Here is a 24,241-nt window from a genome sequence, read left to right on the forward strand (position 1 = left end):
TAAATTCAATGGAATGATGCATTTTCAGGCTTTTCTGTTATTAATATTTTCAGCTCCTTCAAGGAACTGGAGCACCTTTTCCACCCCAATGAGTCCATTTTAACCTTAACAACGTCTCCAAATCCTTCACCGTTTATTTGTGGAGGTCCGAACTTTCCCCGGATCACAAAAACATAGCCAGACCTCCAAAGCCCATTTCATAAACATGAAACATCTACGCTTCACTGGAACTCCCAACGGACTTCTGCTAGGTTTAGAAATAAAGAGAAACCTACTTTGCTGTTTTCCAAAGGAGATGACTGTTCTTTTAAGGGATGAAAGCCTGGAGTCGCTTGTTGATGGAGGAACATGGAGAAAGTGCAGTGATACAAGGAAAGAGAGATCGAGTAGATATAACATTGAAGGGGAATCCATTTGAAGAGCATCTCTGTACTTACTGAGACAATCTTAGTAAAAAATAATCTTAAATTTTTCTTTGCTAAGGTTAAATGATGAATTTGTATGTATCATAAAGGTTTGTATTTATGATTTTACTGCAAAACAAAAACAGACTATTGGTCCTATTATTTTTGATGTCCTCAAAATTCTGCGGTAAAACAGTTGCTACTTTAATGGTTAAACTATGGTAACTATGGAATCAGGGTTAACTTTGTTCCCATGGCTTTCTACAAATGCTGCAACTATACTATACTGAAATCTATGCTATGCTTATTTCTCCCAAATGAAAAAAAAATGAGTATGCATACAGTGCTGTAGTAAAAAATCCTGCCAACACACCTGTATTTTTCCCGGGAGTCTCCCGTATTTCACCTCAACTCCGGTTCTCAGCTTTTAGGAACAGTCTGTAACGCCCAGGTTGGCAACTTTAGTATAGTATCCAATCGCAGTGGCTGCCCGAAACCCAGTCCATAGTAGTGCTACTAACACCACATTACAGTTACTAACCTGGTTCTCAACTGTGTTATTCAGACAAACAGCCCCACCTCCACCACCCTACCCCCTGTCTCCTGAAATTTCAGAGACAAATTTTGCCAGATATGGTAGTAAAACACATTTAGATTTGTGTTTATCACTTTACTTCAGTTAAAGAATAGGTTGTGTAGTAAAACTTTGAAGTTACTCTGGTTTTACTACAAAACCCATACAGGGTTGGTGTTAAGTGCTGAGCCTGATAGCTTTAGCTTAGCAGCATGCTGTCACCAAACTCTATTGAAACATGAGATGCTCAACCAACAACATGTGCCATGTTTCTTGTGAGGTTTCATTTCATTATGTTGTCTCACAAGGCAGCATAGACAGTGCAGTTCACTAGGTTTTGGCAATAAATTTAGCTAATGCATTTCAAATGGATGTGTACACCCAATCTGAATGATTCGATATGTCTGTTTGTGGTACCACTGATTGAATTCAAACCTCTAGAGACTTCAGTTTATTGTGTGCAGTCCCCCTCCCATTAGCGGTATACATTAACATGGTCTGGGCCTGCTCATTTTGCCTAGACAACTGGCTCCCCTTGCCTATTATATTAGTGCTAATGCTGTTGAAGACAATGCTGTTAAACACAATGCACTATTGTAGTGTAGTATGCAAGATACACTCGTACACTTCAGTTTAGCCATGGATCTGATTTAACTCAAGAGTTCAAACTATAATAGAAGCAATTTTCTAAAGTGTTTGTTTGTATATCTAACACAATATCCTTAAAGACAAAGTCCTCACGATCTTAAACTCCTATTTAAACACAGATTGACAACCCTTACAGTCAGCAGAGGCCACGATTATGCAACAATTTAGTCAAACATTGAATGGTTTTCACTTGTGTAAAAACCCAAAAACTTAAGTATAAATGACCACATTTTTTTTAATAATTTGCATGTTGAAATGTTGTATTATGTATATCAGGACAGTAGTTGGCATCTTGTTAGTAAACAGTACCTGTTGAAGGTAAAGAGAGAAAAAAAATTATTACTAAACTACTCTACTAAGTAAGGTTCGCTGAGCACCAACGCTGATGGATTTCACTTTGAGCTGGTTGAAAATCTATTCAAATATATGTGATGTTTCAAGTCAGTTGGTATGTTGAATGAATCACAATCAACAGCAGGGCTGCACGATTCTGGCTAAAATGAGAATCCCAAATTTTTTATTATTTTTTTTTGCTTAAAATCAAGATCACCATTTTCTCACAATTCTGTAGATGAAAAATAAAATGAATAAGCTATTATTATTGTTATTCTCAAACATATGGTGGTAAAACAATATTATTAGGCCTGTGTGTAGGTCTACTGTTGGTTAAAATGCTGCATTTTGTATGTTGACTTGGATTGGTTGACTTGAACAGACCTTAAATATTTCCTGGTTGTTAATTCACAGTAAAGAGATGTCATCAGAATACAACTATTCATAATTCTTAAGTTGAATTATTATGTTTGAGACATATGCTTGTCATTTGTCTTTAACGACATTATTAGACCATTTTTTTTCCACTGGTAAAACGAGACATTTGTCATTATCATATTCCCTCTTGCATTATATTCAACATTATATAGGCAAACAGTGCGTATGCAATACATTTAGACAATGTATGTATTGACCAGGACAAAAACAGCCCTCGCCACAATAGCATACATACAGTAAGGAGAATCATTTAGAAAGTATGGAAACAACATGATCATATGCAAACACATGATTGTAAGCACATGCTATATGACCTTAAGATATGTAAAAATGGAAAAACATACACCCATCAATTAAAAAGCTAGGATCCTATTGGAATCCGGGAATAGGGTGAGAAACTGTATATAAACTGTGGGTTTTTGGACATTGGGAGGGAGAGAGCTCGATCGACCATCTCTGCTGTAACAATAAACTGCTTCAACTTGAGAACTTCGAAGACCTCAGCCTCCTTTTTTAAAAACTTAGAAGATGTTTATCAAGATCCAGTGCAACTTTCCACTACAAATCGTAGAAAAGCTGGATTATTGTGTCTATGGTCGAATCAAGATCGCAATCTTTTCTTCGATTAATCGGGCAGCCCTAATCAACAGGGACCCTTGTGTTTACTGCAAACTGGCTTAGCGTGCAATAGTAGTGAGCTAATTATACTAAATAGGCAGTACGATGTACAAATTGTCATGTTCTTTGTTTACTTTAATTTATTTAATATGATTTAAAAGCTGAAAGAGAGTAAATTGTTACATTCTGGCATACAACTTGGCATATCAAAATGATTTTAATGGTCAAAGATGAGATTTCTTGTGTCTGAATCATAATGGAAGGTTCATGGCAACATGTAAAGATTTAAATTGACACTTAATTTTATTTTTTAAGTTTTTTTCACCTTTATTAGGATAGAACAGTGGAGATGACTGACAGATAAACACTGAAAGCAAGGACTTTGAGCCAGGAATTAAACTTGGGTTGACCTAGATTTCGTTGAGACGTTGATTTCTTATGGAAGGTTCATGGCAACGTGTAAATATTTAAAATTACATTTAATTTTATTTAATTTGAATGATTATGAACAGTGGAGATTACTGACTGGTCACAGCATCGAAAGTAAGGAAATCCAGCCAGCAATTGAACTTGGATTGCCGAGACTTAATATGTTGACATTGTTACAGTTTTTTATTCTTTTGTTCATAAATAAAATTGTCATTGTGGGATATAAAAAATAATTGATTAAAAATATTTATTTGACCGTATAAATGATTGTTCATATATGAAAATGTATGCTGCAGTTGCTCATATATTTTAGGAATTCTTCATACTGTATGTTGCAGTCCGTGACATCCAAAAGTATTGAGAGCATTTACGCTTTATCCACATTTCTTATCTTTTAATTTCTCATCTCCCGCTATCTTCCCTTTTCCTCTCCCCTCCTCTCTTTTCCCTCTGGTTTCCATGGAAACGCCACATATGGCTCCAACAGCTGTTTTCCCATTTTCCCGTGACAGGTTGAATTTCGCCCACTCTTGCGCCCAACATCAAGAGGTAGGAAATGCGGCAGATTATCAGCCACGCAGAGGAAAACACATATTAGCCTTATCAGACGAGTGCCAATAGAGCACATTCCAATAAACCGGAGCGTCCAAATGTTTAGATCACTCCACAGAGGTCCAGATTTCATCCCGGGATAGCTGATGTGAACATTAGACCATCTGCGTCTGGTCTATTTGAGTTCTACAAACGTCCTGCTATGATAACAGTTCGCCATTATGGTGGGTGTATCTGACCCAAATGTGATAAAAATGGTTGCAGAAGTATTAGTCCGCATTGACTTGAGGAGTATCAGTAGCACTGACTTTTTTTTTTTTTTTTTTTGACCACAGTGTGGGGTAAATTTATCTGCTGACCTCAGTTTTGTTGCGGTCAGTAACGCACAGGCGGGTGGTCTCTGGTGTTTCCTCTAATGCCTGCAGCCGGACCATCTAACAGATGTGCTCATCAGGCCGCAGAGCTCCAAGTTAACATGCACAGGTTGTTTTCTCTCTTTGCAGTCAGCAGAAACCCTGTCCTCCTATTGACCACACAGACTTAACCCATTTCTCTGTGGTTGAGTGGGCCATTTAGTAAATTATAGTCTTGAGCTCATCCAAACATCAAGCTCTATCATTGCTGAATGTGTCATTTAAGCCAATTGCTAAGCAGCTTTATGAAGGGATGGTTCACTTAAAACTGAAAAATTCCGTCTTCAGTTACTCACATGTTGAAAGTCTATTTTCTTTGTAGAGCACCAAGTAGAATTGTTTATCTTATTATATTTAGGATAATGGTGATCTCAGCTATTAATAGCACAGTATGTAATATTGTGTATGTAGACCAACAGAAATTGAAAATATGGCTTGGAAATATGCTCTAATTCTGTTGTAATGATCAAGGAATGTTGCTTCTGTACCGTGGCTGCTGCAGAAGCAATGATATTATGCAGAGCCTGAAAATAGTCACCAGCTAAAGTAGAAAACTGGGTAACAGTGCTGGTTAATATCATTATACCTGCGGTGACCAGCAAAGTTGCTTGATTATTACGGCCGAATGACAGTGTAGTTTTAAACTATATCGACCTCTATATAAAAAGAGGAAGACAAACACTGTTGCAGATCCGGGTTAAATCAAGTGGCATAAATGCTGTGCTCTGAAGTGTGAGGGAAAGTTAGTGTTATTTTCTCTACCCAAAGATGAGGCTGTGAAGAGTCTTTGGTTGAAGTTTATTTTTGCAAAAACATTATAATTGTATAATACATTATAATTATAACATTATAATATTATAATAATATAATTGCATTATACCCCAGCCTTCTGCTGTGTTCCCGTCATTTTTCTGACGAGTGCTTCAGCAATCTACATGCTTATAATGGTGCAATCATCTGCCGTTTGTTTAAGAAAGCATCAGAAAAGACTTGATTTATAGGACTTTGTCAGAGCTTGACAGGCACTTTGCAGTACACAGTTCATGGATCAGTTTCTTCCTCCATTTCACAAGTGTAAGTGCGGTTTAAAATGGTTGCCCCCTTTTCTCTACAGACTATGGGCTTTGTGATCTCTGCAGACTATGTATTTAATTGTGTTTTGTTACTTGTAACAGCTTGTACTGTATCTGCTTAACTCTTTATATTTACGTATCACTTCTAAAGCCATGTTGAAAATGCATTTGTGAGCTCACTATCCACTGCCGTTTGTCATTGCTATGGCCACCGTCAGCTGTCCCTACAAACGTGTGGCAGTCAAGTTTCAAAATAGTTCAGCTTTTGCCACTGTGTGGAATAATACTGGTTATGTGGCACTGTTTTTACTTATGGTTAAGAATACAGCAATATGCTGGTGTTAAACTGCATTGCTTTAATGACATCCTGCATTTGGTTTGCACATACACTCTGCACTCTGACTTTAAAATTGTTGATAAATTATCTCTGTCTTGCACTGAACACTGTCGACCAATCACAGCAGTCTGGGTCATCGAACCAATCAGCGCAGATTAGTATCACAATAAGGAGGGGTTTGGGAACAATTAAATCGCTAAACGAATCATATGGGAGTCATTGGGATAATTAGGTAAAAATAAATGAATATTATACGACGATGTTTTTTGACCTTGCATGCATATCAGACTGTTGTTGGAGACCCCCAAAACCTTTTTAAAGGTGCAGTATGTAAGATTGACACCCAGTGGTTGAACTAGGTATTGCACTCTAAAATACATTGTCATGCTTCCAATCCTCTGAGGACTATGCAAACGCAGGTTGGCAGATTGACGACACCAATAGTGTGTGTGCCTGACTATCAAGCTTGCGCCATATCCTTGCTACAAGTGATGACCTACAATAATATTTTTAATCTTAAAAGGAGTTTTTGTCCTAACCATCACCTGAAATGTTTCTTTTAGAAATGGTTTCAATTTCTCGCAGCTGAACAGCAAACTTCTATGATAACATTCATCTCCGGACCGGGTTGTGCTTTATTCAGTCTTAAATGCTACAAATGTGAGTTTACATATATCTGTTAAATTATGAATGTTATATTTATTGCCATACTGAAATCAGCAGCAGATAGTTTACATCAGATCTTGAAAATAAAATTAACATAAGCTATAGTTTGAACTATTACTCGAGTCACAGTTCAGACTATAGCCAATGTTTATTTTATCACTGCAAACCAACAAATATCAGTCACTCAGCATTTAATGTTATAATAAGGTTAAAGAGGTTTAATAAGTATTCATTTGAATATACGCTTTACCATTTCGTTGGCGTGCAGTAAGTGCACTATTCTGTCCTTCTAAACGGTTGTATTTAAATGTTTCTCTTGTGTTGCGTCTGTTGTGGATAGCCAATTGGCTTGTTGCTGGACTGTTGTGCGTTGAGTGTTGTTGAGATACTGTGTTAGAATGTAACCTGCTCACCTAATGTTTACATTTGTAATATTATACTTTTTGCTAAGTAAAATCCACTTCATGTGGATTTTTCAAACTCTAAATCTGCATCTCATTTCAGAGGCTTCTGCTGTCCTCCGGAGGTCACTTTTTCAGCCGTAGCCATATGCATTGATGCAGCCTAAATGGCTAAAATGCAATACAATGTGTTTCCCATCAAGGCAACCCAGAGTGCATAAATATAATTGGGTAAACTGGCAGACTCTGGATATAAAGACCAAAACAAGACAGACATTCCGACATGAAATGCTTATTTTCAAAGGAATATGACTGACTTTAGCATCGTTTTTCAGATAAACAAATATCTTCACTTAGCATATTTCTTAAATAGCTACATATTATATTATGGTATTTTTATGATTTAGATAAAAAAAACTTACTTGCAGCACTTTTGCATTGTTTTCTGATATCTACATAGTAGTTACAGTATGTGGCTTTGATAAGTTTTGCATCTATTTGGCAAATGATAAACCTTTTTAACATTCTTACTCTCACCTGATCCTCTAAACCGTATACTGTATACAGTGCATCCGGAAAGAATTCATAGCGCTTCACTTGTTCCGAATTTTTTTTATATTACAGTCTTATTGCAAAATGGATTAAATTCATTTATTTCCTCAACATTCTACACACAATACCCCATAATGACAATGTGAAAAAAGATTTTTTTGAAATTGTTGCAAATGTATTAAAAAACTTGAAAAATCACATGTACAGAAGTATTCACAGCCTTTGCCATGAAGCAATTCTTGAGATCATTCTTGAGATGTTCCAGCAGCTTAATGTTTCTCCTTTTTCTATTTTTAACTCTTGCTGCTTCTTCAGTGCTTGGTCCTTTTATTGAATGCTTGCAGTTAGATATATTATATCTTTCTTTTTTTTTTAATGGTGGGGTTTGAGTCCTAAGGAAATTGTAGAAATGCCCCAGGATGAAACTTTAAAGCTTGGCTGAACTATGCCTTTTAATACAAGAATCTCACTTCCAAAAATGCTGGTGTAATGTTGGTGCGATAATGAAGATTGTGACGTTAATGATTTTGATTGATTGGGTTTCTCTCAAAGTGGGATTGTTTCTGTCACCTTTAGCAACTCAAACCACGCCAAACACTCTGAAAGAGAAGGTGTTGTCTACCCAAGAGGAACGGAAGCATGATGGAGAATTTGCCCAGGGTATGAGCGAGACTTTTCTGGTACTCATTAGAGCAAAGAGACTTGGGAAATTAATTAAGCTCACTGACTGCTAATGACTGCAGATTGGACAAGCTGATTAATAATGGGTCTGAGAGTCTGACTTGGGTTCGGCATTGATTAAATTTGATTGGACTGATGTTACAATATTAAAACCAACATGATTCCATAATGTAGCCATTTCAGCTGTATTATATTAATAATTCTAGTTGCACATTTATAAATTTGTTCTCACATAATCAATTCTGGTTCTCCAGGGTTGTGTTTTTGTTTTTCTACAATGGTGTGACAGAAGTACACCTTGCCATATCAGATTTTTTTTTTTATTGGATTATTGTTGTGCAAAGCATAATGGAGGTCACATAGATGTTTACAGCATTCAACGTTATCGAGTGAACAAACGAGCCAGCCATGCATATCGCTGAGTCAGATCACCATAACAACACCTCATAAATATGAATGAGTGTAGACTGTTTTTTTAGCATCAACTGTTCTACCTCAACACTGCTACTCATTGAGAGCTTGTTCTCCTGTATAAATAGGCTTCCCATCTAAATAAACTATCATCTGAACATTCAAACCTAGGGGTCATCCATCTGTTGGAAGTAGTAACTGTTCATCTGAGGGTCGTAATATTAAAGCTTCAGTGGGGGTTACCTACTTGATCATATCATAACTATGACTGTGATTAACCTTCACTCTTTCATTGTATGCAATGGATCGTGTGTGTGTGTGTCATGTGATGAAGCCAGTCAGGTGCACACTGGATTTATTACCTACCTCAAGACCTATTGATCAGTTGGAGCTCATATTTCTAGAAGCCGAGCCTGTGTGATTAGCATTGATTGCATGTTTTGCATTTGCGTAGATTCATGCAATTAAGATGAAAGGCCACCATTGGGTCAAAATTAGCTTTTTAGCAGCATCAAGCATTTCAGTCACAATGCATAGTTACGATTTTATCATTGAATAGCCGTTGATTGCACAGTGTCCTTTCACAGTGTCTCTCTGGGATCTTCATTCATTTTTATTTTCTTGTGTTGGCAGCTCTGTATAATCCAAACCGGTGTTCAATTTCCTGATGGGTGAACGCTGAGTGATCTTTGAGATTCACCTATTCAGCCTTGCAGCCATCTATCACATGGTTGAGAACACACTTGGCACAATCAATGCACTTGTATTTTCGACTTTGTTTTACAGTTGCCTTGACGTGATGGCATGCTCTTACTGTTATAATAACACCAAAGGTCAATTATACACTACCTAACAAAAGTCTTGTCGCATATCCAAGTTTTAGGAACAACAAAATAACTTGATTTCTAGTTCATCATTTGCATTGACTCAAATAACTTAATAATAAAGTCATCTGGAATGGCAAAGAAAGCATTCTTGCAGGACTGCCAGAGTTCATCAAGATTCTTTGGCTTCATCTTCAATGCCTCCTCCTTCATCTTAATGACATGCTTAATAGTATTTACATCTGGTGACTGGGCTGGCCAATTTTGGAGCATCTTGACCTTCTTTGCTTTCACAAACTTTTATGTGTAGGCTGAAATATGAGAAGGAGTGCTATCCTGCTAAAGATTGAGCTGTGGTTTGAAATGTATTGGGCAGCACAAATTTTTTGGTACCTCAGGCTGTTGATGTTGCCATCCACTCTGCAGATCTCTTACATGCCCATATACTGAATGTAATGCCAAACCATGATTTTTCCTTCACCAAACTTGACTGATTTCTATGAGAATGTTGAGTCCATGGGGGTTCCAATAGGTCTTTTGCAGTATTTGTGATGATTGAGGTGCAGATCAACAGATGATTCATCGGTTCAAATCATCAACTAGAAGTCAAGTTAGTATTTGTTGCTCTAACAACTGGGATTGACGACAAGACTTTTGTCAGGTAGTGTATGTAACAAATGACTTAAATACCCTAACTAGTACTACAATGCAAGTATGCTGTCAAATAAAATGCCTGTGTTAACAAGTGTCATCTTTCTGATGATTTTATTACAAAACTATAAAAGGTATTATGACATTATTATAAAATAATTCAAATGTAATGAGGACATTTTAAAACAAGGTGTAACTGAATTGGTTTACCATGAAACACAAATTTGTCTTGTAATGTTCAGATTGGACACTAATAAATTTGACCATACATTAAAATGGTTTGCAGCCTAAAATACTGTGAATTTCTAAAATTATTATGATTATTTTTGTCCAAATACTTTTAATTTTGAAATCACGTTTAGAATGTAATTATTTTTCTTCCTGTTCTGAGACGGCCAATCTGAATCTACTCTGAATTAATTGTTCCAGAATAATTAAACAAACAAGGATGGTGTCGTTGTTACAATGTAACTATTCATTTAGGAACACTGAGGAATATTTATTAACTACATGTACATTATACTGGACATTATACTAACATTTAGCGTTAGTTGCATACAGTTGTTCAGTTCAGTTAGTTCAGTCCTGCTACCCAGCACTCACTTTTAGGGATTTACACCTACCTAGCTTTAAACACAAATTAGGTATCATTGGAAAGAAGACACTTTGGGCTTTACTGTGTGTGATAAAAGTAGTTTCATGATCAAAAATGTAAAAAGTTATAAATTCTGAAGCAATGAGAAAAATAAATTGTTATCAATGCTTAAGTAATGTAAAAAAATTGCACCGCACTTAACATTTTGTTATTTCATAAATATATGGAATTACATATATTACAGCATTACAGAAACAGTAATAGGTCAAAAGCCACACATCTCCTGAGTATATGTTTTGAATTTGATGCCAATATCATGCTAAATTAAATTTCTGGAATTATTTTTCTGAAACAATGTCTTGTGATTTTCTCCCTCTCCTTGTTTGTGGAGAAGCAGTCTGAATCCCGCACATATACTTAAGGTTTCTAATTGTAGTTACTATAGTACGTACATGGAACATGTGTAACAAGGGCACAAAGGCACAAATCGTTGTATTGTTTTTGCTGTGAGTTGCCCTGTACAGTACATATTTTGTCTTTTTCCCTTTGTGCATTTGTTAAAAAAACACTTTCTGGCATAATGATCCATTGAATGGTGAAATTCCTTTCGGTATGCCTGAGTGGATGCCTGATAGCCTCAGCTGGCTAACCTGCTGATGTTACCTTTTTTGTTATAGCTTTTTTGTGCACATCTGTCTTTTCTTCCCTCTATAATGATTTTAAACCTCAGCTGAGATCATATTGGCATCTGCGATGCCTTTCGTTTTTCTATGTAAGCAGATCTGTTCCCCACTGAGCATGTTTGAGAAGCAATTCTAGGCTAGTATGTTGTCACACTATGGAGTTTAAAAATCCCTTAGGAATATCACAACATTTGTGTGTGTCTGTATGCACATTCTGTCTTTCATCATTAGCTGAAAACAACAAGAGTTCCTTACCTTTTTCACTGTGCGCATCTACAGTAAATTCCGTATGGGAATGCTGTTGTGGTGGGAATCAGTATATCATGTTTGCCAAGTTCTACAGTAACTATAGTCAATAGGGGCCTAGATATGTGTGACGAAGTGCACTTGAGTTCAGGCCAGAGGGAAAGACAGGATGAGACTGTCAATATGCGCTAGACACTGCCACAGAGATTCAGTTAGTGGCTGTAAACAGTTTGGTTTTTAGGAATTGAGACAAACATTGTGGAGAAGTTTTCATTATAATGAGCTCTGAAAAATCTGTATAAAGGGAGATACATCATCGTAAAACTTTTAATTACGTTAAATATCAATCCTTGTGATATTTAATAATTACTAGCAATGATAATAGTGTTGTCCAGCTTTTCATATTTGTTAGATTAGCATCATGCTAACACATCAGACATTTGCTTCTAAATTGCAGTATTTGTTTCCATTTAAATACATGGTCTTAAATCAGTCACATTTGAGTTTTGGTGTCTTATAGAATGCTGATTTTAAAGGATGCAGACTATGTAGGAAGTATAGTAGATGGCTAGTCAGCATACTAGGTTTTGGACCAGAGCTAAGTTGTGTCTTCAGAGGTTCCAACATTTCATTATATTTCCTCACTGTGTTTTTGTGTGCTGAGATTTAGGGAGTTGTTCGTTTAGGAGATATATTCATCTCTCTTTTTGTTTCTTTTGTTTCAGTGCTAAGGCTGCTGAAGGAGGGAGCTGACCTGAACACAATCATTTCCTCTGGAGGATCCCTGCTCCATCTGGTAAGAACATAAGGACAAGCTCTGACAAATTCTGTTACATGTGTTTTGCTTCTCGAGATGTCATATACTCTGACTGTGGTGCCCTTAACAGAAGATCTGTATGTCCCTTTTCAATGGTGTTTCTGGAATCAGGCAGAAAGCAAGTGAAATGAATGCAAGTACAGCACTGTAATACAAAAATAAAATACGTTCCCATCTTATTCTTTCATTCATCATCCATCCATCATCAATCATCCCTTCATCATATATTACATCCACCCATGCATCTGTCCATTCCATTCTGTCCATCCATGTATCTGTCCATCTTATCCCATCTATCCATGCATCCATCCATTTCATTCCATCCATCCATGCATCCATCCATTTCATTCCATCCATCCATGGATCCGTCCATCTCATTCCATCCATGCATGCATCCATCCGTCTCATTCCATTCATCCATGCATCCATCTATCTCATTTCATCTCTCCATGCATCCGTCCATCTTATTCCATCCATCCATCCATCTCATGTCTTTCCATACATCCATTCAACCACCCACCCCATATATTCCATCCATCTCTCCCTCCCTCTCTCCCATGTCATTGCATACATCCATTGATCAGTCCCATGTCAGTCCATCCAGCCATCCATCCCTCCCTCTCATGTCATTCCATCCAGCCATCCATCTATCTGTCTATCCCATGTCATTCCATCTATTCATCTCATTCCATCCATCCATCCATCCATCCATCCATCCATCCATCCATTCATCAATCCAATATCATTCCATCCATCCCATGTCATTCTATTCATTCTGTAATTCCATCCATCCATCCCATGTTATCTCATCCATCTATCCCATGTCATTCTATGTCATTCTATCCATCCATCCATCCATCCATGTCATTCCATCCATCCATGTCATTTCATCCATCCAATCCATCCATCCATCCCATGTCATTCTGTCCATCCATCCATCCATCCGTCCCATGTCATTCCATCCATCATACCATTTGTCATTCAATCCATCCCGTTATTCCATCCATCATACCATTTGTCATTTAATTTGTCATTCCATCCATTCCTTCCTCCTTTCCTCTGTCAATCCCTTCCTCCTTTCCACCCTCCCATGTCATTCCATCCATCCTCCCTCCCTCCCTCCCTCCCTCCCTCCCTCCCATGTCATTCTATCCATCTCTCTCATCATTTCATCCACCTGTCCCATATATTCCATCCACCCACCCATGTCATTCCAGATTTTTCTTGGCTATGAAAATGATGGTAAAATAAAGGAATTTACAAAATGTGTAAACTGCCTAAAATAAAAGGAGAGAATTTAGTGTTTTATTTTATTGATTATTGTTGTTTAAACTACCAGTATTGTTGTAAATCCTATTTGAGCTTTTTTTTTAATTACTTTGATCACAAACCATTAAATTATGACCTTTTTTTCAAAAACTTTCCGAGTGACAGTAATTCAGTTGACATCGCCTGTTTATATGTGACACACTCATGTTCTGATCAATACCTGTTTGTCAACTAAATGGTCGGCCTCCATTGCACTCCATTATTTAGTTCATTGAAACTCTGGGAAACATTTGACACCATTCAGTGACACTGACTTTAATAGACTCTGTCTAGTATGTAAGCACTGCATTCAAGCAAGATGGATGACTCAATTTATGTTCGTTAATTTTGTGACCATAGAGAGGTAAATAAAATGAAAGGGTCCGCCAGGGTATAGTACGGCTAAACAGAAACAAATCCAATTTCTTAAGTAATTGGATACAGTTTAATTAAGTCTCAGCCCTCTGAAAGTGTCAGAGATGTTCAAACTGAAAATATTACACTTTTATGGCGCAGCGTAGGAAATCAACCATTCATACCCAATGCGATATATGAAATTAACTTTTTAATTACACTTTTGATTACCGCACTTCTAACAGAAATCAGCTGCTGCCTTTGTTCAATTTATTGCAGTTATCTAATGTAGAAAAGAGCTAAATCTTTTTTAAATTGTTTAAATGGATCATTTAAATGCACAATAGATTAGGTAAATACCGAATGTAGTTAATGCACTTATTTACTAAAGCACTCACATTTTGTCATTGAGCAAAATGGTTTAATTTTGTTGAGACAGTTGACTTGATTTAGTCATATAATTCCTTACATTGCAGCAGGTGCTTGGATGCACAAATCACATTCATTTTATTGCATTTGGCTCAAAAAAGCAGCGGTACTCAATGGCTTGCTGTATAAACTAGTGTCAGTGTTATTTATTAGTTAGTCATATGGAATGAGATGGACAGATGAATGGGTGGATGGAGTATATGACAAAAGGATGGTTATGGATGGAAGAATGGGTTGATTGTCATACAGTAAACATTATTCTTTATATTAGCAATATTAAACACTGTACATGCATGGGGATATGGTGCTCATGTTGCATTGTAAAATTGTTATATTGAATTACTTTATGTAGAATTAATGTAGAATTACTTTATGTAGATTAATTATATATATATATATATATATATATATATATATATATATATATATATATATATATATATATATATATATATATGTATATGTATATGTATATATATATATATATATATATATATATATATATATATATATAATATTATTATTATTATTATTATTATTATTATTATTTTAAAGATCTAACTTTAACGATATACATTGCATTTAAAAAGGGTGCAGTTGGAAAATGTTTTTGTGTAAACAGCGATGCATTTTATTTGTATTTTTGACATGTCTGTATCCTCTTTTACTCTGGTCTCTGCAGTGCGCTCGCCATGACAATGTGTTTGCAGCTGAAATTTTGATCGAGAAAGGACTGAACGTTAACCTGCAGGATGAAGACCTCTGGACTGCCCTGCATGTGGCCTGTGCCTGCGATCATGCAGATATGGTCCTGCTTCTGCTGCTGGTGAGGAGTTTTATTTTACCATTGAGAACATCTGTATGCTTTTGTACATCAAAAAAAGAACAGATTTAATTTAAAGAAGGCCACAAGTGTTTGATGATCTTGAAGCGTGTGCTCTGATTGATCAGAAACCACAAGTATGAATCGCATTGGAGTTTGCAACTCATACTTGAGGTTTCTGATCAATCAGAGCACTCGCTTCAAGATCATCAATTTATCGAAATTGGGAATTTCAACTTTTAGTGATATATCTACAGTAATCTAATGAACAAAGCCAATGACTGTGCACGAAATCATAAATACAAATGAATAATAATCTGGTAAGTTTTACCAATTCCAGCCAGAGTAAAGTTTTGACAATATATATGATCAAGCTGATTGATTATTGCCAGCATGACTTGAGCAAAAATCTTTTCCAGTGGTTATGCATTTATATTGCCTTGCCTTCTTGCTTTGTGTATACCTTTGGTGACTATTATTCTAATTGTGATAGATGTTTGTGGAATTTATGTTTGGACTTAAATCTCTGCATTTTAGACAGGTCTTGGGTTGCGCTCCATGTTAGAACAGATCTAGTGGAATTTCTATGAGCATTGTGTCTTTGCACAGACAAATACATTCATTCATTCATTTTCTTTTCGGTTTGGTCCCTTTATTAATCTGGGGTCGCCACAGCGGAATGAACTGCCAACTTATCCAGCATTTGTTTTATGCAGTGGGTGCCCTTCCAGCTGCAACCCATCACTGGGAAACACATACACACTTATTCACACACACATACACTACGGACAATTTAGCCTACCCAATTCACCTGTACCGCATGTCTTTGGACTGTGGGAGAAACCGGAGCACCCGAAGGAAACCCACGAGAGCGCAGGGAGAACATGCAAACTCCACACAGAAACTCCACAGACTCTGACACCTCTATTTAATATGATTAAAAGGTTTGTCTACAGAAGGATGAAAGCAAAAATATGATGGAAGAGCTGAAAACATGACTCTGCCTCTCTCTTTACTCACTCATCTAGGTATTGAGAATTTAATGAGCTCCTCAAGTTGACACAGCACACCCCCTGTCCAGTCTTCATAGGGGCACAAGTTTGCGTGCGTTTGTTCTGGTAGTACTGCTACTGTAAAGTAATTACAGTAGAAGTACTACCAGAACAAACACACACAATTGTGTTACCAAAATGTCCCAACAAGTAACAATACCAGTTGCTATATATATATATATATATATATATATATATATATATATATATATATATATATATATAGTAGGGATATTTTTTGACCTCCACAAGAAAAAAATTATCAAATCATGTTGAATGTTTTCTATGAGTGTTAAATTTTGAGATATGGTTTGGGTACGATAGAATATACAGTACTTGAATGGAATATTCAGTTTGTGTAGTATTAATCATCATGTCTGTATGAATTTGAGTAACACCAAAGACTGTAGAAAACACAAGACATGAGACTGATGATTCTCCGGGGTAGGGGCTTGGTCCAGACACATATCAAGCAAGCAAACATACTCACACACACGTTTCTCACATACATGAGAAAAATATCCACTTAAAGCTTGAAATTTCTTCTTTTTCTTATTATTTTAAATTAAGTCCCACAGCTGCCATTCAAACGCAAATCATATGATGGAAACAACTTTTACAACCATAAAATTGTAAACAAGAGGTCCCTGTCATTTTGAGAGAAAATTTGGAAATTACTTTAGAAGACCAGCACAATCGGACAGCGTTATTTACAGGATGATATTGTGTAACACATAAGTTATTTATTCTTACAGTAGTTATTTAGTTTGATTGAGATGATGATATCTGATCACGTCCTCCAGAAATTACTATGAAGGATGTTGGTGTTGTGAATTCTATCATTTTGAGTAGATATTAACTTGAGTAGATAGGACAACCTGAAAAAAATTGTTTTTTTACGTTTAGAATTTAGATTTAAGAGACAATTGTTGTCAGTTTTATTTGTAATTCCAGTTAAGAAGTTAAATCATAAGCTTGTCAAGCATTTTTGGAGAATTTGATGTGTCCCCATTTAAAAAGATGGGACATGGACTTGCATGTCAGAGAGGTATTTCAAAGATGGCCGCCAAGTGAAATGACTTGCCTTAAAAGGATTTTGGCACCACAGATGTAGGGAGAGGAAAGACATGCCTATACATTATTCGTAATTATTCATAAGTTTTCATTTCGGAATAGACCATTCATGATAATTGTAAAAAAAAAAGGAATGAATTGAAGTTTTATGAAGTAAAGCACCATAAGGGGAACTAAATGACAGGTCTACCTTTTAAAGTCAAGTGTGCATTGAGTTGGTAAAGAGGCAGACTCACGTCTCTCGTGCAGGAGGGAATCAGACTAAGACAGCTTAGACTAAAGTTCTGTCATATGTCGGACATGGCGGATCAGTTGAACGTAATCCTGCTGACAGATCCAGGCAGGATCAGGATTTCCCAGTGTCTTTAGACAGGCGCTGTTCAGTCAGCGCACAGTCATGTCAAATTGCTGCCTTTACTGCAAACAATCACAGCACATCTTCCAGACCAAACGCAGGTGATTTGTTTTACCCTGACAGAACGTCTTCAGTTTGTGTAATAGAGAATTTTTGGGTAAAAGCCTTGTTAACATTTGTTAATCACTATGCTAAAACCTTACCATTTTCAGCACTCTTGTTTTTGTTAAAGTTAGTTAATATAAATGTTAATTTTTACCATCTGTGATTTAATAAGATTAGTGATTAAACCACTGTTAACAAAGGAAACTGTATATATAATATATTGTATATATAATATATTTAATGTGCAGATTATTTTGAAGTCATTACTACATTTAGACTTTGTCAACTTAAATCAGTCTTCCTTTTAAAGAGAGAGCTACTAATTGTGAATTTGCATGTTAAAAGTTTAAAAGACGCCAATCAACAACCACTAGTGGGGTATTAAAGAAATAAATAGGGGAAAAAAAATATTTATATATATTTAAAATGTGTCTTGTTTGATTTGTCTTTCTGCATTTTATGATAAAAAAATAAAGGGATTTTATCTAGATGGCTTGCATAGCTATATTAAGATATGATTTGTGTGTTTAATTTATTAATATTTGATTATTCTCCTAAGATTTTTTTTATGCCATGTTAAATTGTATGTATAAGTTATTGCAATATTTATTATGAAAATATAAAATTATCACTTGTATAAAGCAGGGTCTCCTAGACAAATCCAGGCATGGGAAAAGTTCTGTATGTATGCGACTTTTCTCTTTGTATCATTTTTATTTATTTGTTTATTTTTTTCTCTTTTTTTTTCTTATATTTTGGTTTCATGTGTAATAGACCCTCTACACGTGTAGTATGTTTTTGTTATATCCTGTCATGTATCTGGGAAACATTTTTAATAAAATACTTGAATTACAAAAAATAAAATAAAATCACTTATGTAATATAAATACACAGTCAAAAAAAATTCTGGGTTCCACACAATTCTTTTATCCCAGCACAAATTGATTAAATTAGTTGGTTTTAAAAATTTAAACATAAAAAAATTAAATTGTCCAACAAAAAAAACTCAAGAATTGTGTTGTTTCAGCTGATTTTAAATAAGTATTTTAAACAAGCAGCAAAAATCTTTTTTGAGTGTATATTGCTGGTAAAGTAGTCCCTCGTTAATCGTGGGAGTTACGTTCTAATAATATCCAGAACTAGGTGAAATCTGCAGAGTAGTCCGCTTTATTTTTTACAATAATTATAGATGTTTTACGGCTGTAAAACCCCTACATTACACACTTTATACACTTTTCTCAGATAGGCATTCATATTTTCACACTTCTCTCTCATTTAAACACTCAAAGTTCAAACCTTCATAGAAAATTAGGTCCAGTATTATAGAATAAAACCAAAGCCCAAAACCTGTTGTCAGGCACAAACATTCATCACTGTCAGCAAAAGTTTCATAAAGCTTTTTAGCTTTTGTCCGGATAATGTTGGCATCCAGCGTAATGTTTTTTTTTTTTTTTTTTTTTTTCTGGATTCACTGATCCACAAAGCTAAAGCAGACTCCATCCTTAGGGAGGTTGCACTAGTAACACACAGACATTCGCATGTTATTTAAAATGAAATCATTCAGATGGCACTCTGTGGCGCAGCAGAAATAAGAACGGTGTCCTGAGTCATAGCTGGGCATCGTAGACAGCCTCCGACTTGCGGCACCAATGTCTGTAACCTGATTATAACCTATGTTTACAATTCTAATATGCATGGCGCATCGTAGCACAGTGCATACAGTGTGCGACCCCCTTTTCGATGGTCTTGCTGCGGACAGTTACAACCCTTTTTGTGTCCTTGTTGGAACTCTGCTAGTGATCAAAGATTTATGTTAATTATGCACTGTTAAAAAAAGCATGTGAGATTGCACTAAAAGAATCTGCGAAAGGTGAACCACGTTATAGCGAGGGACCACTGTATTACAGAAGAATGAATTAAAGACAGAAGAAAGAAGGAACAAACAGATAAAAAAGAATAATAAGAAATATTAATCTTTTTTTTTAGTATTTACCTAAAAATTGCAGTGAACTCTTGTTGGCAAAAATAATAATAGTAATTGTTGCTATATGTTGCAGTCCCAAATAGTGACAGAGTTTGTATGTACTGTAACAGCCACTCTGAGATGCATTAAAACCCTGAATTATTAATTTTGTGCCTTTGAACATCACGCTAAGCCATATTGTGATTAAGATTTTACTTTGTTAGATCTCACAAGCCTGATTCAGGACACTCATATCGCCGACTATTTGGACTGACAGACAGTAGAGACAGAAGTGTGTCAGTGTTGTGTTAGTCAAAAGAGTTTCTGTCTCTGTTGGTGTCAGTCGGAGCTCAAAGTACAGGGATATCTGGGTTATTTTTAGCACTGTGACTTCAAAGAGTGTTTTTCCTACGGAGAATTTCTACTCCACATGTTGAAGTGGAGAGAAGAAGCTGAAGATTAGTTCTGCTTATTGGCTCCAGTGCAGCACTGCATGCAGATATAGCCTGTTTGCTGTGGGCACTGATAGGTCGTAAGAGTTTGGGTCATATTTTTCAAATGGGATGTTTATTTTAGGCCATTTGTTAATTTGCTAAAAAAAATACTGTTTGCATATTTAAAGGTGACTGATTTAACACAGATCCTGAAGCAGATGCTACAATTAGTTTTTTGGCTTAAATATTACCTCTTTTTTGTCAGAATACTGATTAACTGTACTAAATAGAGTCTAAAGGTGTGTGCTCTTGTATTTTGGTTCTCTTGGTTCTTTGCCATGTACTAGGGTAAATGTGCTACACTGTAAAAAGTGATTTAGTTACTTAAAGTGAGTAAACCCGTTGTCTTAAAATTAAGTAAAGTCGACCAATTGCTTTATAAGTACTGTGTTTACTCTGTATTTTAATGCACTAATCACTTTTTATGCAGTTCACACCAGACATGGCATGCGCGAACAAATCGCGCTATTCGTTTGTAAATAGACTCGTGAACATTTTGAGTTTTTTTCGCTTCATTAGTGCATGAAATTCACTTCACAATAGACTCTGATTCGTGTCATGGGGAGGGCTTTTGTCTGCCTGGTGACTCTAGCTTCGTTGCTAAATGGATAACATGGATTTTTATTGAGATGATAGCTGTGCTTTATGTGCTCTAGGAAGGCTGAAAAACAGCATAGATTCCTCTATATTCCACTATATCCTGATTTCAAAGGTGCACTCAGCTCTCTGCGTTCATCAACTCCTCCAGAAGTACCTGGATGATGGGAGCTTTTAGCGGTGCTTCCAACTGAGCCCAACCAACTTTGATGAACTGTTGTCCGAAGATTTTCCCCTCGGGACACCAACAACAGACACTATGTCGTAATCACTTCCCTACAAGAACAAGCTCATGATTGGTTAACGTGGCGTGAATGTCTGCTAAAGTTCAGATTTTCCAACTCGAGTGATTCGCGCGTTACGCACGGTTAAGCGCATCAAATGCACAAAACGCTAAACACGCACCATTTGATTTGCGTAAATCTCATCATTTGCGCCACCTCTTTTATGTGAATCGTGCCACAGGATGTCAATTCGCATCTTTGCATTGACTTAACTTGTAAATCACTCATGCTTGACGCTTCATCCGTGTCTGGTGTGAACGCAGCATTACAGTGTAGTCATTGACTTTTTAATCTTTAGTTTATTAGACTTTATTCTTTGTTCCATTAATCTTGAGTTTTTAGTTAATGTGTTTTACTGGAGCTTAAAATGTTAAAACTGCACCAGTAATTCCTCCATTGCACACAAACAAAGATCTACAAAGATGCCTGGGTTGAACTAATAAGCAGGACTAAAACTAGTATAGGCATACTTAAGCATTCCGTTCTTTATCTGTGGTGTCATCTTGTGACATCACAGCTCGTTTTTGAAGTCAGGTCAAAATGTATTTCTATAGTACATTTAAAAGCAAAGTAAAAAAAAAACATATCACATAAAATCAACAACAAAGAATGCAATATGAGAAAAGAAAAATATAAAATATATAAAATTGAACATATCTTAATAAAAGAAACACATAACCAATAAGATTTGAGAGCAGTTTTAAAACTGACCAGCGTTGGCGCAAATCTCACAATTACAGGTGAACTATTCCAAATTTTGCTCGGCCAATCTTAGTTTTATAGTGTCAATGTGGGACTGCAAGAAGAAGCTGATTACTAGACCCAAGTGATCTTTGAGATGGGAATCAGAATGTCACTAATGTACTTTGGTGCAAGTCCAGATATTGCCTAGTACACAATTACAACTATTTTAAAATTAATCCTGAACTTTACAGGAAGCCATGTAAAGACTTAAAATATTTCTTAGTTGTTGTCTTTGGATGGATGCAGTTCTCGTTAGCAATTAACGAACATTATTTATACTGTATTATGTATTAAATAAACAATTCTGTTCTCTTCTATTAATGTCTACCGCAACCCTAAACCTATCTCTCACAGTATTGAAACAATTACAATTATTGTAGTACAGTGTCACAAAAATTATGCTCTATAGATGTGTGCCTGCTCTGAGTGTCCACAGCTGTATCCCTTCTAGACTTCATCTTTGTCTTTGGTCTAGTTTGACTAAAATCAGGACAAAAAAACGCACCAGAGTTTGGTTGGAAGGCAATTGAGACCCTCTTTTGTAGCACTTTTGGTCCACTTGTTTGGTGAGCAGAGCCACCATAACAGATATTGTGAACAAACCCTGAAGGTCTTTTTAAACCAAGGTCGATAGCAATAGTAATATTGATAACAAGGTAATAAATATATAGTTTTAAAAAAAGAACAGGATAAGGATATAGTTGATGATATGGTATGATTGATAAAATAATTGATGGCCAATAAGAATCAGTATGCTAATTGACCTTAGGTCTGGTACACAAAAAAGTCTGTTCTGTCAGGCTAGTTTGTTTGGTCTCTTGCCAAGCCTCCATTGACAGGGGTTTGCATGAGTCCACGTGTAGACGTGGCTGTTATTGCCATCGGCGAGAGAAAGCACACTGATTGGCTGTTCAGCAATGAGTCAAAACACAAATACAAAAACTGAAGTGACGAAAAAAAAAAACATGACACAGAATTTTCTGTTTCATTTTTATAGTAACAATACAGAATACTGCCACCTTCAGGTTTGGAGAGGTACATCCTCCCCCAAGGACGCAGAACGCTTGTTCTAGTTTCAGTCAGATATCATTTGTTAATAGTGTTCAGTCACATGCAGCTTTTTGACCCAGATGTGACCAGATGAAGCAATCACAGTCAACACAGTAGGCTACCATTGATGCTTCTTCTTTAATGTCAGCTTTAAATGACTGCTTGTGACATTTTCTTCCTGTTACAAATTTGCCTATGTCTATGTCTTTGTCTATGTTATCATTATCAGTGGACCCACCAGCATCAGTTACGTCACTTTTATAATGCATCACTGCCATTTATAAATCATGTGGGCTCCTGGCATAGTACAGTCCCCATAGTATGCACACTTCAGAATCTCACTTGAAGGAGGTCATTTAATCCCTTTTGCCTACTTTTTTATGTGCATTATCAGTTTAAATAGAATGATCCTGTCACTTACTGTTTTTGACCCAATTTATAGTTGGGAATTTAAAATATTGCTTTCTCTCTTGGTTGAAAATGATATAAATATCTGGCTTAGTATTTTCAAGTAAAAAGTTTGCGCTGGATTGATTTCCACTATTGATATCAGTCTCGTTGGATGTTTTCTTAGAGTTTGAAGGGGTGTTAAATCAGCACGCCGTTGAGTCGTGCCTTGCCTCCCCCAAATTCTCTAACAACTATGTAATTGAAGCATACAACTGAAAATCAGCTTTAAATGTGGCAATGATGCGCTGCAGGAAAGCAAAGCAACTTAATATAATCTAAAATTGTGAAAAAAGGGAGCTTTATACCAATAATTTATCACTGAATAGCATATCCTCCTGATGTGTAAACAGGCTATGAATCAGTTCATCTCTGAAGAGAATCTTTAAGGAACATGCTGAGGGAAGATGTTGGCCCCCTTCAATTTCATTTCTAAAAAAAAATCCTGTGTTACTCATCCAGTGGGCTTTATCCTTCATATTGATGACTGAATCAATTCATTATTATCAAGAGAACACCGAAGCTCTGCCAGCTCACCCATCACACACATGCCACCACATTTTCTGTTTTCAGACCTCAGGTGTGTGAACGGATTACAATCTTCATCCCCTGTGGAAAATACAGGCAGAGGTCTCCAAGAAAACTATCGCCTGGTGATTGTTATTCTGAACGTGCACAGTGGAGATGCCAGCTTTGCCTGCTCTAGTTTTCAGTGCGTGTGTCTGGCTTCAGACCACTTTCGACCTGATTTTCACCGAAGCGTGAAGCAGCAAACCATGTGTGCCTGCCAGCTCACTTCAATCACAGAACCCCTTT

At 36.3% G+C, this 24,241-nt stretch overlaps 1 protein-coding gene across 1 annotated transcript in view; it reads left to right on the forward strand.

The window, feature by feature from the left end:
• myo16 (myosin XVI) overlaps positions 1 to 24,241 on the forward strand; it is a 255,324-nt gene that overhangs the window by 43,499 nt on the left and 187,584 nt on the right. Inside the window, 2 exon segments of the mRNA XM_056464750.1 lie at positions 12,255 to 12,325; positions 15,120 to 15,263. Of these exon segments, the coding sequence (XP_056320725.1) occupies positions 12,255 to 12,325; positions 15,120 to 15,263 (215 nt within the window).

This window comes from Danio aesculapii, chromosome 9 (genome assembly GCF_903798145.1).
Source record: "Danio aesculapii chromosome 9, fDanAes4.1, whole genome shotgun sequence".
In the NCBI taxonomy this organism is placed as follows: Eukaryota; Metazoa; Chordata; class Actinopteri; order Cypriniformes; family Danionidae; genus Danio; species Danio aesculapii.